Source organism: Augochlora pura, chromosome 8 (genome assembly GCF_028453695.1).
Source record: "Augochlora pura isolate Apur16 chromosome 8, APUR_v2.2.1, whole genome shotgun sequence".
NCBI lineage: Eukaryota > Metazoa > Arthropoda > Insecta > Hymenoptera > Halictidae > Augochlora > Augochlora pura.
This window is the reverse complement of record NC_135779.1, coordinates 10491795-10504204: the sequence shown is the minus strand read 5'-3', so window position 1 is coordinate 10504204 and position 12410 is coordinate 10491795. Positions and strand designations below refer to the sequence as shown.

The 12410-nt window shown below is 44.1% G+C and overlaps 1 protein-coding gene across 1 annotated transcript in view; it reads right to left on the bottom strand.

Moving 5' to 3' along the window:
- Positions 1-12410, bottom strand: part of Dscam3 (Down syndrome cell adhesion molecule 3) — a 283469-nt gene that overhangs the window by 2988 nt on the left and 268071 nt on the right. Inside the window, exons 9-30 of the mRNA XM_078188350.1 lie at positions 12091-12328; positions 10912-11065; positions 10698-10849; positions 9460-9729; positions 8419-8564; positions 7736-8171; positions 6468-6761; positions 5504-5734; positions 4710-4865; positions 4565-4635; positions 4137-4380; positions 3878-4024; positions 3433-3594; positions 3139-3355; positions 2979-3067; positions 2556-2735; positions 2283-2471; positions 1980-2165; positions 1218-1665; positions 692-915; positions 435-603; positions 132-301 (exon numbers count right to left, since the gene is read on the bottom strand). Of these exons, the coding sequence (XP_078044476.1) occupies positions 132-301; positions 435-603; positions 692-915; positions 1218-1665; positions 1980-2165; positions 2283-2471; positions 2556-2735; positions 2979-3067; positions 3139-3355; positions 3433-3594; positions 3878-4024; positions 4137-4380; positions 4565-4635; positions 4710-4865; positions 5504-5734; positions 6468-6761; positions 7736-8171; positions 8419-8564; positions 9460-9729; positions 10698-10849; positions 10912-11065; positions 12091-12328 (4573 nt within the window). The remainder of the gene's footprint in view (positions 1-131; positions 302-434; positions 604-691; positions 916-1217; positions 1666-1979; positions 2166-2282; positions 2472-2555; positions 2736-2978; positions 3068-3138; positions 3356-3432; positions 3595-3877; positions 4025-4136; positions 4381-4564; positions 4636-4709; positions 4866-5503; positions 5735-6467; positions 6762-7735; positions 8172-8418; positions 8565-9459; positions 9730-10697; positions 10850-10911; positions 11066-12090; positions 12329-12410) is intronic.

Sequence of the window (12410 nt, the reverse complement as noted above, 5' to 3'; positions counted from 1 at the left end):
ATGGTATAGAATGTCGACGTGCAGGATGTTCTACTTTTTCGAATCAGAGGAAAGTCAAATTGACATGGAAGATAAATGAACGTGAACTGTCTTTTAAATCGAACAATGTAATGTCATCGAATTTGGTTTACCTCTGCAAGGTTTAACAGGCACCCTGTAGCACGCGCCTTGCAGCTTGCACTCTCCGCAAGGACTTCCGGACGTGTCGCTACCAGAACCCTGCCGGCTGGATCGCAGATTGCTCTCGGCTTCCGCGATGCTCGGGAAGTATCGTTGCTTGTGCCACCTTGAGGTTTTGGACCTGCGCATGAAAGAACACCAGAAGGAGGAAGAGAAAGGGGTTCGGAGCGGAACACAAGCGTGGGGATCTTTCTTGCAATCGAGACGGGACGTGCGTCTGGAAATGCGGAGGAATCGAAAGAAAACATTGTTACCTCTCGAAATCGACGCTGGATCGCTCGTAGTCGATCGTGTTGGTGTCCTCGTTCTCCAGATGACCGAAAGTCTTGAAGTGCATGGTGTAATCGAGAGTCGCCGTCGTCACCGCCCGATTTTCTCTACCAGGGACGCTGAAGGTTGCGTACGGGCTTATCTCGTACATTTCTATAGCAACGAACAATGTGTTTCAGAGCTATATAGATTTAGAAAGTCTTTGGATTGATGCCACAAGCAGTTCAAAGTGTTCGCGTACCCGATCCATGATCATTTGGCTTATGGTTCTCCTGCTTCACCGGAGAACTGGTGTAAACTTGATGGTTCCTCCTATTATCGCGCTCCGCCGTCGATTTTAGCTGCACGGTGGACATGCAGCTGGACAAGTTATGATGTTGCTGATGTTGCGGTGGTTGGACTAGACCGAGTCCGGATTGCTGGTTCTGTTGTTGACCGGGAAGAATTTCTCCTAAATAAGTCGCCCTGAAAACACGCGACTTGTCTCATCCAATCTTCGGAGATACAAAGGAGAGGAACTAAACTACTTAACGCTTTGCAATCGAAGCCGTTTCAACTGGAAAACTAACATAGTTTCTCTTATCTACAGTGTTCCCATTTTGTACGACTTATTGCATTTTATGCACATGGAATTGAGTCATGTGACTTTTAGTAGTTTTTTTTAAATACAAACAATTTTATTAATGTACAAGTTATTTTCGAACATGATACAACAATTTTAGCGGCGCCTTAGAATCACCACTCGTGTGCAGAAGGTGAATAAATACCTTCCGCTGCGCTTCAGCATCACGTATCCCAAAATGGCGGCCGAGACGATGAGCACTATGGCGCAGATGAGCGGCACGACCACGTAGAATACTTTCTGACTAGGCACCGCCTTTTTAACGTCGTCCTCCATGATCAAGTCGTTCGGGGGACCTATACTGACACCGCTGAGCGTGGTCGTCGCGAATTCCATCTGGGCCTGCGTGAATCCGGCATCGTTGTGAGCTGTTAAACGCAGGCTGTACCACGAAGCAGTCTTCAAGTCTCTTATGACTAGGTTCTCCGTCGCGCGACTCGCTACTAGGATCCATGGCTCGGTGCTGACTCGTCTTCTATATTCTACGGTATAATATTGTATGGGACAACCGCCGTTGGGCCAGGATAACAGGTTCAGCTTGACGGAGGTGCCGTTGGCGTTGATAATATCCCTGTCTTTTGGTAATAGCGGGGCTGCGAATGAAATTAACGAAATTTTTCTATTAACAATCACAAGTAATTAACACAGTCATATGTAATTATTATAGTTATTTATAATTATTATCTATTAATGTTAAAACTAATGAAAGGATTAAGTTTGGTGTCAACAAACAGAGTTTAATAATATATCGATGAAAATTAATACTAGAGATTTGAATGGATCTAGCGGTAGCTGCCATAAATGTTTAGAAATGGTGGAAAGGTTGACGATGGTTCTGCGTCTAAGGAGTGTGTAAGAACATTATCACTAGCATAATGGGGGCTCAATAGAGCACGGTTTGAATTACCGGTTCCTTTGGTTGTCGCGCTTATGGAAGTACTCGGCTTGCCAGTACCCACGCGATTATGGGCCGTCAAGTATGCGAAATAGGAGGAACCGCATTTCAGCCCAGTCAGGATGAACTCCGTCTGCTCCGGCGACAATGCGATTTCCTCCCAGCCGCCTTGGTCCCTTTTGTAGCTTAGCACGTAGCCTAACGAAGCGCACAAAGACTGTATTAATTGCAGTTCCCCAGAAGTTACATATTATTATCGACTGCGCTAAAAAGTCCAACCTTTCTAGCAGACAATTTTTAATTTCTTTAAGCTACCTTGTATGGTCGCGCCGCCATTGTTAGGATGGCTCCATCGAAGTCTTATGCTATTCGTTGTAGTGTACTGTAACTGCAGAGTAGGTGTCCTGGGTGGCATCACAACAACCACCGTGTAGGTGATGGAGTCGTCGCCGAAGAGGTTGGTGGCTGAGCATGTGTAGTTTCCAGCTACCGATTGCTCCAACCCTGAATAAGTAATCGCCCTTATTCTTTTATCCTTATTTTAGCAAAGTGGCAATTATTTATTGAACGAACATATATTACACCGACCGCGAATATTAAGGTGGCCGTCGGCAGTCAGCTCGTAATGACGGCCAGTGCTGACCGGACCATTTCGAAACTTCCACAATGGACGAGGCGTGGGATTCCCCACAACGAGACAAGACAGTGTAATCGATGACTTGATCGCTCTTCTCAGAATTTGGGAGAACGACGCAACTCTGGCTGGGGCTTCGTGGAGAAGAAAATACTTAATAAAACAATTCTCTTACAATTCATTAGCTCGAGTCATAAAACATTTTCGATGCAGTTAGGTAGAATCTATTGCTCTTATCAACAGTTCAAAATAAGTACGGTAATAGAGAATAAAGAATAAAGAAAGAAATACAAAATAAATTTGTGACAAAAAACTGTAGCTTTTAATGACTCGACCAAATAATTTTCAACGCCTCATAAATAAAAATTTCATCGAACCTCTGGTGTTGGTGGTCTGCGTCACGGTAGTGGTCGGCTCTCCCTCGCCCTTGCCAGTGGTCGCAGACACCCAGAACTCGTACAGTTGTCTGCAAAGATAAAACCTCTAAGCATTCATCATTCTAAACATTGTCGTTAATCAAATACTTGTCGATTTTACCTCTCTACCAAGCCTCTGAGTTCCATGGTAAGGGTGTCGGTGGGCGAAGAGGGTGGTTCGTGCATGGTATGCCCGTTGTGGTTGCTGGAGCCGGCTTCCCTGCTGTAAACCGTGTATTTGGAGACGTTCCCATTCGGCTGCAGGGGTGGCAACCACGAGACTAATATGCTTTCCGCCGTTAGCGCTAACGCTTTGATGCCAGCCGGTGGACCGGGCTCTGAAAACAGCGAACGATTCTTTCCAGAGATCCGCAGAGAGTTTTCGAATGAATTGAAGAGATCGATTCGCTCGTACCATCCTCCTCCGTCATGCAAAATATTGCCGGACTCAGGACCCCGTCGCCTGCGCCGGTGTAAGCCAGCACCCTGATGGAATAGTTTGTGTACTTGTACAGGGTGTGCAGGTAGGTCTCCACGCTGGAGGTCTTCTTCACCTCTCCGACCGTCGATATGTCCACTGAAATGTATGAACAGTGTTCTTTGTTCAACTTTGTTCAACTTCAGCAGCAAAAATCCTTTTTACAAAGGGCGAGTAATAAATAACTTCCGTTTTCTTATCAATTACTTTGTTTTTTTTATTTATATTAAATCTTTATCTATATAGCGGTAGCAAAAGTTCATTTACTCCGGTGATTCAAAGCGAGTAGATATAAACAATGGATTCTAGTTGCATCAGAAGTTATTTGTGACACAAACGAAGCAATGCTATCCCACAAAATTAAGATTTAATGTTCACTCACTGTTGTCAGTAAGCACTGGTCGGTAGTACACTTTGTAGCCCTGGATGATTCCTCCGTGTTGATGCGGCGGAGGAGCGCTCCAGGAGACCTTCACGCTTTGGGACGACAGAGAAATGCAGGCGACTTGCGACGGCGGAGTTTCCGGTACTGAAACAGTAAATAGATTTCAACAGGTGAATTCTTCCTATTTGGAATACTTCGAGTTATCGTGAAGCGATACGGATGATCTAATACAATAGTCAATTGCCGTGCGCCGTACCTCCTTCCTGAGTGGTCCCAACAATAGGAACACTGGCCGGGCCACTGGCTATGCTGTTGAAAGCTCTGATCGATACGTCGTACTTGGTGAACTTCCTGAGACCGGTTAGTTGCACTTTGACGGTCGTCCTTCCGTTCACGGTTAAACTTTTGCTTTGGTTCACGCCCGACGTTGAAGATGAATGCTCCGACCACGTCACTATGTAGCCTAATAAATCCCCGTTGCAGGACTCCTTCGGGGGTGGCTACGACACGAACAAATCCTTTAATCCGCGATCTTTAGATAGCAGATCCTCTGCATTCGCGAGAAAATTGGCTTAGGACGCCAAGACCAGGCACCCGAGTAATTGAAAAGATAGAAGAAAAAGCGAAGCAGAAATCCATCGAATTATATTTTTAATTAGTATAATATTTCATCGGATTCCTCACCTGCCAGCTAACCAGAAGTTCACCAGCACCAGCCGACTGCACGTTGATGTTTTGGGGCGGCTCGGTCGGTGCTACGCCATGAAAAGGTCGCAATTTTTACACTCGGTAACACTCAATAAGACCGGATGTCAGAAATGCACTTTACCTTCTTCCTGTGTCTTCGCTACGACGGCCTCCGTGGGAGCACTCACGTCTATCGAATTTATAGCGAATATGCGAAACGTATAAGTCACAGCGGGATGCAGACCGCCGACAAGAGCCACTTCCTGATTCTCGCTGGCCGAATCGAAAGGAGACAGGCCTTTGAACACGAACAATCGATATGAACGTCTGTCGAAGCGATAGACCGGTTTGTTAAGAGCAAGCATTTTTCCCTGAACGCGGGACAATCGATGCTGAAGCCACCTGTCGCTTCGTAAAATCAACAACACTGAATTTACACGCTCGGACCGAGAGATTCATTTAGTTCGAATTGCATTAATTATATTAATAGTCGAAATAAACAATTACTGGATCATCACTGGTTTCGTTTGAAGTATCAATATGAAGCAACATCGACGATCTAAAGATTCAACTGTGAAATAAAAGGATAGTATGCAATACTTTATTCGGCTCGGCTGAACAATCGTTTTTTTATACAGGAAAACTATAATTTTTTGAAAAGAGCTTCGCAAATGAACGCGATCGCGGATCAATTGCTCAGCCTCGAGATCGAGTTTTCCCCGGATCAGCAGGCTCAATGACCATTGATCGGCGAAGTGGCTCGAAACATTTGTCGAGGGCCGGTTCTGGGCACGCTGTTTTGAGCGTGTCGATCGATTTTCATAGAACAAACGAAGTAGCGTAAAACAGATGTGTATTCCGAGCGAATTCACGGAACGCATGAATGTCCGAGCGATCAAAGCTCCCCGCTCCGGTATTAAACGTACGGTTACGCACCATTCTGCGTCGGATGGATCGCGTTCCCGGCGCCGGAGGATCCCGGTGTGTAGGTGACATTGTGCGTTTTCGCCGGGTTCCAATCGTCCGTCAAACCGTGATTCAGGGACTGATACTGAATAACGTAATTCCGTATCGGGCTGTTTCCGTCAAAGGCTCTTTTCCACAGCAATCGTATCGATCGCGAGCCGATTTCTATGACTTCCAGCGAGGCCGGTGGATCTGGCCTTTCTGCGTGCACAAAGTGGATCCCGTGTGTATGTTATATCAGGCATCGACATCGACGTATATAGGCGGAGCCGTTCGACTAGCCGCGTCACGTTCGATGGAAATATCAGTTTATCCAAAAAAGGTTCAGTAATCTTATTCGGATGAAAACCGGTGTTCGTTAACGCCCATTTGGCCCGGTCAGATAACGGACCGGACGGACAGACCGTGTGTATCGATAGTTTTGAAAGGGGTGGAGGGGAGGGGAGACAGTTTCAATCGAGGACTCGAACGGCTCGAAAACACTCGAAACCGTCGGACAAAACGCCACTAGTGAAAATTGGATGCATGCTTTCCGCGAATCGATTTGCATTCGCCTGTCTCGAAGGAACACGACGGAAATGGTGAATTAAAAATTATTGAATTTTCACCCGGAGGAACGTGAGGAGTAAAGCCCCTCTGGCATACAATAGGCTTTGTTAGGGCTTTGCTAATTCGAACTACGTTCCAGCACATTTAGCAATCGATCACAGATAGAACATGATCCTCCAACAAAAGGAGAATAAGCTTCTTCATTGTCCATAGTAATAATACTGCTTCGAAGTGAAGAAAAGTAACAGAGAACTCTTCTTCAAACGTTTTACTAAATTCTATAATTCTAAATTCAGGTACGTCTCTGGTTTAGAAATACTCGTGTTATGTCAGAGGAACTCGACCAATTCGTCGAGCCGATAATGGGAATAACATTTTCGAATACCTTGGACCGCCAGGTAAATCAGATGTTCGCTCCTGCCATAAGCATTCTCAGCGGTGCACCTGTAGACCCCGGAGTCCTGCCGATCGCTGCTTCCTATAGACAATTGGGATTTCAGTCCATTCTCCGCTTTGATCTGCGTTATACTCAGCCGATGGCTGTTTGCATCTAAGCGGTCGCTGTTGTGCATCCACTGCACATTGATCGGATTGTCGCCGATGACGGTGCAGTCGAGGTTGACAGACTCGCCGCGACGAATCGTCACGTTTTTGCTCTGGAACTCGAATCTCGCCGGCTCTGGAACCAGACAGAGAGAAAAGGAAAGCTCGCGGGACTGTTCGTTAATTTTCTAGTGGGCGCGACAGTTTTTAATTTCCAGGTGAAATTTAATCCCGGGCCTCGCGTCGGGCTGACTCCGCTCGCAGTTATCCCGCCTTCTCTCTCTCTTTTTTTTTTCACTTCGTTGGGGCAGGATCGAGTTTCTTTGGAAGACAGTGATATCCGCGGATGCTTGAAAACTATTAATAAGGAGGAGCCAATTAGCAACGGGACGAGTGGAGGATTCAGGCAAATATAACGGAGATAAAGTCCTTCAGAACTGGTAAACGAGCGGCGAAAGCTGCGAAGTTTTCGGCCGCCGCTTCCCAACTTTCGCTGTTTGAACTGGCTAATTCACTGATTGATATAATATCGCAAATAGCCGGCAAAATGCTCGGTCTTCCCCGACTATATTCGAAAACTGCGAAAACTTCTCGTCTTTCCCTTCTTTCCGGATGTCTGCACTATTTTTCATTTCTTTCTGATCTTAATCCTGTCCTTCATTTATCTCTTCTAATTGGTGTAGCGTTCCACTGGATACAGTTTGCGATTAACTTGATTTTTGCGTCAGTTCGATAGGGCATAAAAGGTGATCCTTTGAATATGCTGCCATTATTGGAATATGTTGATTACCTGACTGAAATATTTTTCACCTAGGAATTCAATATTTATCGTCACGTATCATATATGCAATGAGTAACTCGAATGCTATAAGTTAAATTCAATATGTCAGTCAGGTAATCATTTTTCAATGAAATACTTTATTCTGAAAGTTATAGACATCATTTAAGATCCATAGGTTTAATTGCTCATTTTGATTGTCTCGGTCTTGCAATTAATATTTGTGCATCTGATATACTATATTCTTTTTAAAAATAGGATGACTAGCATGAGATATCTTTTTTTTATATTAAATATACAGTTAAGAGTAGTAAGAGGAATCGGTCGCGTACCATGAACGGATACGTAGATGATTTTACTAAGGCCTGACCCAATGCCATTGTTGGCTCGACAGAGATAGCTCCCTTCGTCCTGAGGTCCTGCGGAGGCGGTCCAGAGCGATCCGTTCGGCAGTATGGCCAGCCTACCATTGGATCCGTCTAGCAGCGGTTGATAGTCATTGGTAGTTCGACTCCTGGTACGCAGCCACGTGACCTGCGGCGGTGGAAATCCCTTTGCCTCGCAGTAGACGATCAAAGGGTTGCCTAGGAGGATAGCTACGTCCTGCGGCTCCGACATCCATTGCGGCGGCACCTTCACCAGTAGTTCGGTCGTATGGTTCACCTTGGCCGCGCTGTTCATCGCCACACAGGTGTACTTGCCGCTGTGTCTCGAGGAGAGTTTGTTGAACACCAACAGGCTGAAGAAGTCCGCCACGCTTTCCTCGATCTGCAAAATCAAATTACTCTTCTGTTTTCTACGGTTAAATCGGTGCAGCTGCTACGAAAATCTCAAATTTCGAATTATTTTATTAGGTCGAGTCATAAATAATTTCCCTTTTTATCAGACATTTGTTTCTTTTTTTTATCTACTGTTTTTGCTTTTTTATTTCACTTATTTGGATATTCATCCATTTACTGAAAGCAACAAGATATTTATTTACGACAGAATTAATTCGTAGAGAATTTACACGTACGTGTAACGAAGAGGGCAGCTTCTCGCCATCCTTGAGCCAGGAGAAGTCGATGGGAAGATCGCCGGAAGTAACGCTGCAGGTGACTTGGGCCCTGCCACCTTCCTGCAGGTTCGTTGGAAAACTGAAGGGACTCATCACCGGAGGACCTGAAACAAATGAGAATATCATGCGAACGTTCGGGAATTTTACAGCGGAAGTGTGTGCCTTCCTCGCGGTACCTCTCCTAGAAAACCATATTTCCAGCCAGACGTTCGTTCCACGGCTCTTTCCCTCCTCCAAACGGCTTGACAAATGAGAGAAGCTTAAAAAAGTAACGCCACGCGAATACTTCCGGGTGTGCAATTTACTTCCTGACTTCTTCGCGGCGCAGTCGACCGAGAGCGGGGAAAACAAGTCCCTCCTTTCTTTTTAACGCGGCTGTGTACACTCGCGACGCTGTTGCAGCGCTGAAGTGCTACATTGAATGTAGCCTACGTACTAAATAGATTACAACGAAACGGACATTCTATTCGGACGAAAACTCCTGATACCGGACTCTAGTTAGTCACCGACTCTAGAAATAACTTTGCCCTGAAAAACTCGAGGACACGAGTGGCAAGAAACGTTTTCTCTTAAACAGATCCTAATTTACTAATTTTCCCAGGAAATTAGAACTCCGCGCGAGGCGAACTCCTCAGCAATGACATAGAGATTACAGAGAACTTGTGCACGATATAAATAATTTTACGAAAATATTCCTCATGATTAAAATGAACCGACATTAGTACAGTTACTATTATTTTTATTACGCTTATGACCAAAATAAGTTAAATACAGAACTACGAAAACGTTAAAAGAAATTAAAGACATTTGTTGCATTATTTTTAGTATATTGTAATTATTGAAAGAGGAAGGGCTTTTTCATCTAACTTATCTCTCTTGCAATTAATTTTAACAATTTTTATTTTGCATATGGCTTCGCAGTCTAATTATTATGGTTGATAATGTTGAAAATAGGAAAACTCGACGAAGATCCACGGTTGATCGATAATTGCTACTCACTGCTGACTGTTAGCCTGATGTCCCGGCTCGCTGTTTCCCCGGACTGTCCGCGCACCTTGCAGGTGTATGTGCCAGCGTCGTTGGGGTCGACGTTGGTGATGGTAAGGTGGCCCTCGGTGTAAAGATGGTGCCTTATGTCGAGAAGCAGTTCGGCACTGCCGCGGGACCAGTCAACGGAGGTGATGGGATAACCAGAGTAGGGACAGGCAATGGTGGTATCGACACCGGCTATCGCGCGGACTGGCCCTATCGATCGGATATACGGTGGTCCTGAAATAATTAATCGACGTGAAGCGGCTTCTAATACGGATTCGTCCATATTGAATGATCCACGGAATCGGTCGGCCCCGTGACCGCTTCGCGAATCATTATTTATTCGAATTATGTGCCGGTAATTGCGACTGCTTGAGATGCGACACACAATCTTCAAAGTATTAAGTCTACAAAGACAAATATTTTATGGCATAATCGTTTTAAACGTTGAGTGCACTAATGCGAGGGAGTTGAAAGAACAATTAACCTTTTCACTACTGCGGACGTATATTTATGAAATGTCTGTTATATTTAATATATTGCATTAGGTTGTGATCGTTCGCGTTCTCCTATGAGAGAATGTAGCACTGTGCAGTCGTCGACGCGGATGGACATGTCATACAAACTTCAGTTTAATTAATCTTGTCTTAAAGTAGACGCTTCCAGCTATCAGTTATGCTAAGTTGTATAAAAACAGTCTACAGAAGCGTATCGTGAAATCCATCTAAACTTTTCCTTTGAGATCTTGTAAACCTCATGATGTCAGAGGACGATTCCTTTTAACTTCTCAAAATGATCTCGTTATTCTATTGTAATATAATCTACGCTGTCGTGTCGTAGACACATCGAGCTGTCATTTAAGCTAAGTTGCAGTAGAAATAGCCTCTCGAGAATATATCTTAAAGTTCGTCTGTTATCTGTTATCTCGTCCTAGGCTTTAGTGGTCCTCGAACGGATTTATTAATCAACCTAATGACTAGAATAAATTATAATAGACATAATAGTGAAAAGGTTAATATAAGAAACACTACTTTCTCCATCTGACCAAATTGCTTCGATTTTATTCAATTTTCGCGACCCTAAGACAACGACTAACAGCTTCTATGACTACACACGGAGTCACCATTAGTAGCACTATACCAGTAAATGCTATCATATATATCTTAGAATATATATATCTTAGGCAGAATTCGAAATGGAATTACCGTAAATGTTCAATCTGGCTTTGTGCACGACGGTGGCAAGCGTATTTTGCGCGACGCAGGCGTACAGGCCGCCATCTTCAGCTCCAGCCGATGATATGTTCAAATGACTGATCACGTCGCCGGACTGATCGACATACTGGCCTATCGCGTACCTGCGTGGACATTGTTTCCGGTTAAGAAGCGGATTATTGATCGATGCGATCTAGATGCACACCTGTGTCCGGCAACGATCTCGCTCAGAGGTTCTCCGTCCAGAAGCCAAGTGAACGACGGCGGCGGTGATCCCGTCGCCGAGCATCGCAACGACACCGGCGGTCCTGGATGCAGTGCCTGCTCGATGAACGTGTACTGCAGCTCCGGTACGGTATCTGCCGTAATTAAACAGAAATTTGTGACAGCTGTTCCAACGTACTCGCAAGACAAACACTCTCTTTCCTCGCACGCTCTTTGGGACGCAGTCGCGTAACATGTTTGAGGATCTTCGTCTAATTTTGTTGTGTACTTTGAGTTGATAAATACTGTTTCACTTACAAGTCCACAGTTTCAAGAAATAGCGGAAAGTAGTTTTCTTCGAAAGTTCGGACAGCTTTCTCTTATTTACGGGCTCACGGTGCCAAGAAATGGTAGAACGGACAGAGAACAAAGATTTTAATACGCTATGCATGCGAGAGCAGACTAACATCTTTCTAAAGAATTTAATTCTTTTTAATTAAAACAACTATTATTGTTTGCAAAACTGACAGTAGAATTTTGATGATAAGTATAGAATGAGAATTTTTAGGATTTTTCTTTAAAATATATAACGAAATTAAATTTTTTAAAAAGGTATTAATATGCTAACATAGCGGGTTAAGGTGTATAGCAGCAAAATGCGAATTCTGCCGATGTTTCAACAAACAATGTCTGAAATAATTCTATGATATGCGCTTCTCTCCAAAAATATCAGAACACTAGCTGATTTAGTATAAATTATAATTTTTCATTCGGTTTAGGTAACGTTTTATCTACGGTAATAATTTTATAAATATTTATCACTTATGTAATTAATTTACTCGTTTATTGCATTTTGTTTATGGAAAACATGTGCTGAATATTGTCGAAAATAGAATTTAACTTTCTTTTACAAAATTGATGCTATTTTTATTAGAGTGTATTTCTTTACCGTTTATTTATTTATTACCTTTAATTCATTACAGGTTAATAGAATTAATTTTAAAATAAACCGAAGAAATTCTAAGAAATATATTTAATTTTCTCTAAGTGTCCTAATATTATTGGTAAGGAGTATACCGCGATGTTTCGTTACTTTCGACTTTTTCGTTGCATCGAAACGTGGACGAGAATATGGATCGCTCGTTTCGCGCGATAATAAGGTGAGTGCCTGCGTGAATACCTCCGAGTTTCAATTCCGCGGTGGCCTGTGCGTTCTCCTTGTCGCTTCTGACGAGGCATTGGTACATCCCCTTGTCCTTCCGGCCGACCGAGCCTATCACGAGGACCAGAGGAGGCAGCAATCTGATCCTCGTGTCCTGCGTCAATACCGGCACACCATCGTGCAACCACTCGACGCTCTCGACCGGATAACCCTCCACTGTGCAATTCATAGTGGCGGACTCGCCGGAATTGATGGTCTGTAAATAACCGGGAAACGGTTAACGATTCGTGCTCGAAAGTTAATGCCCGTGTCACGATTTACGCGGCTCTTCTTCCCTC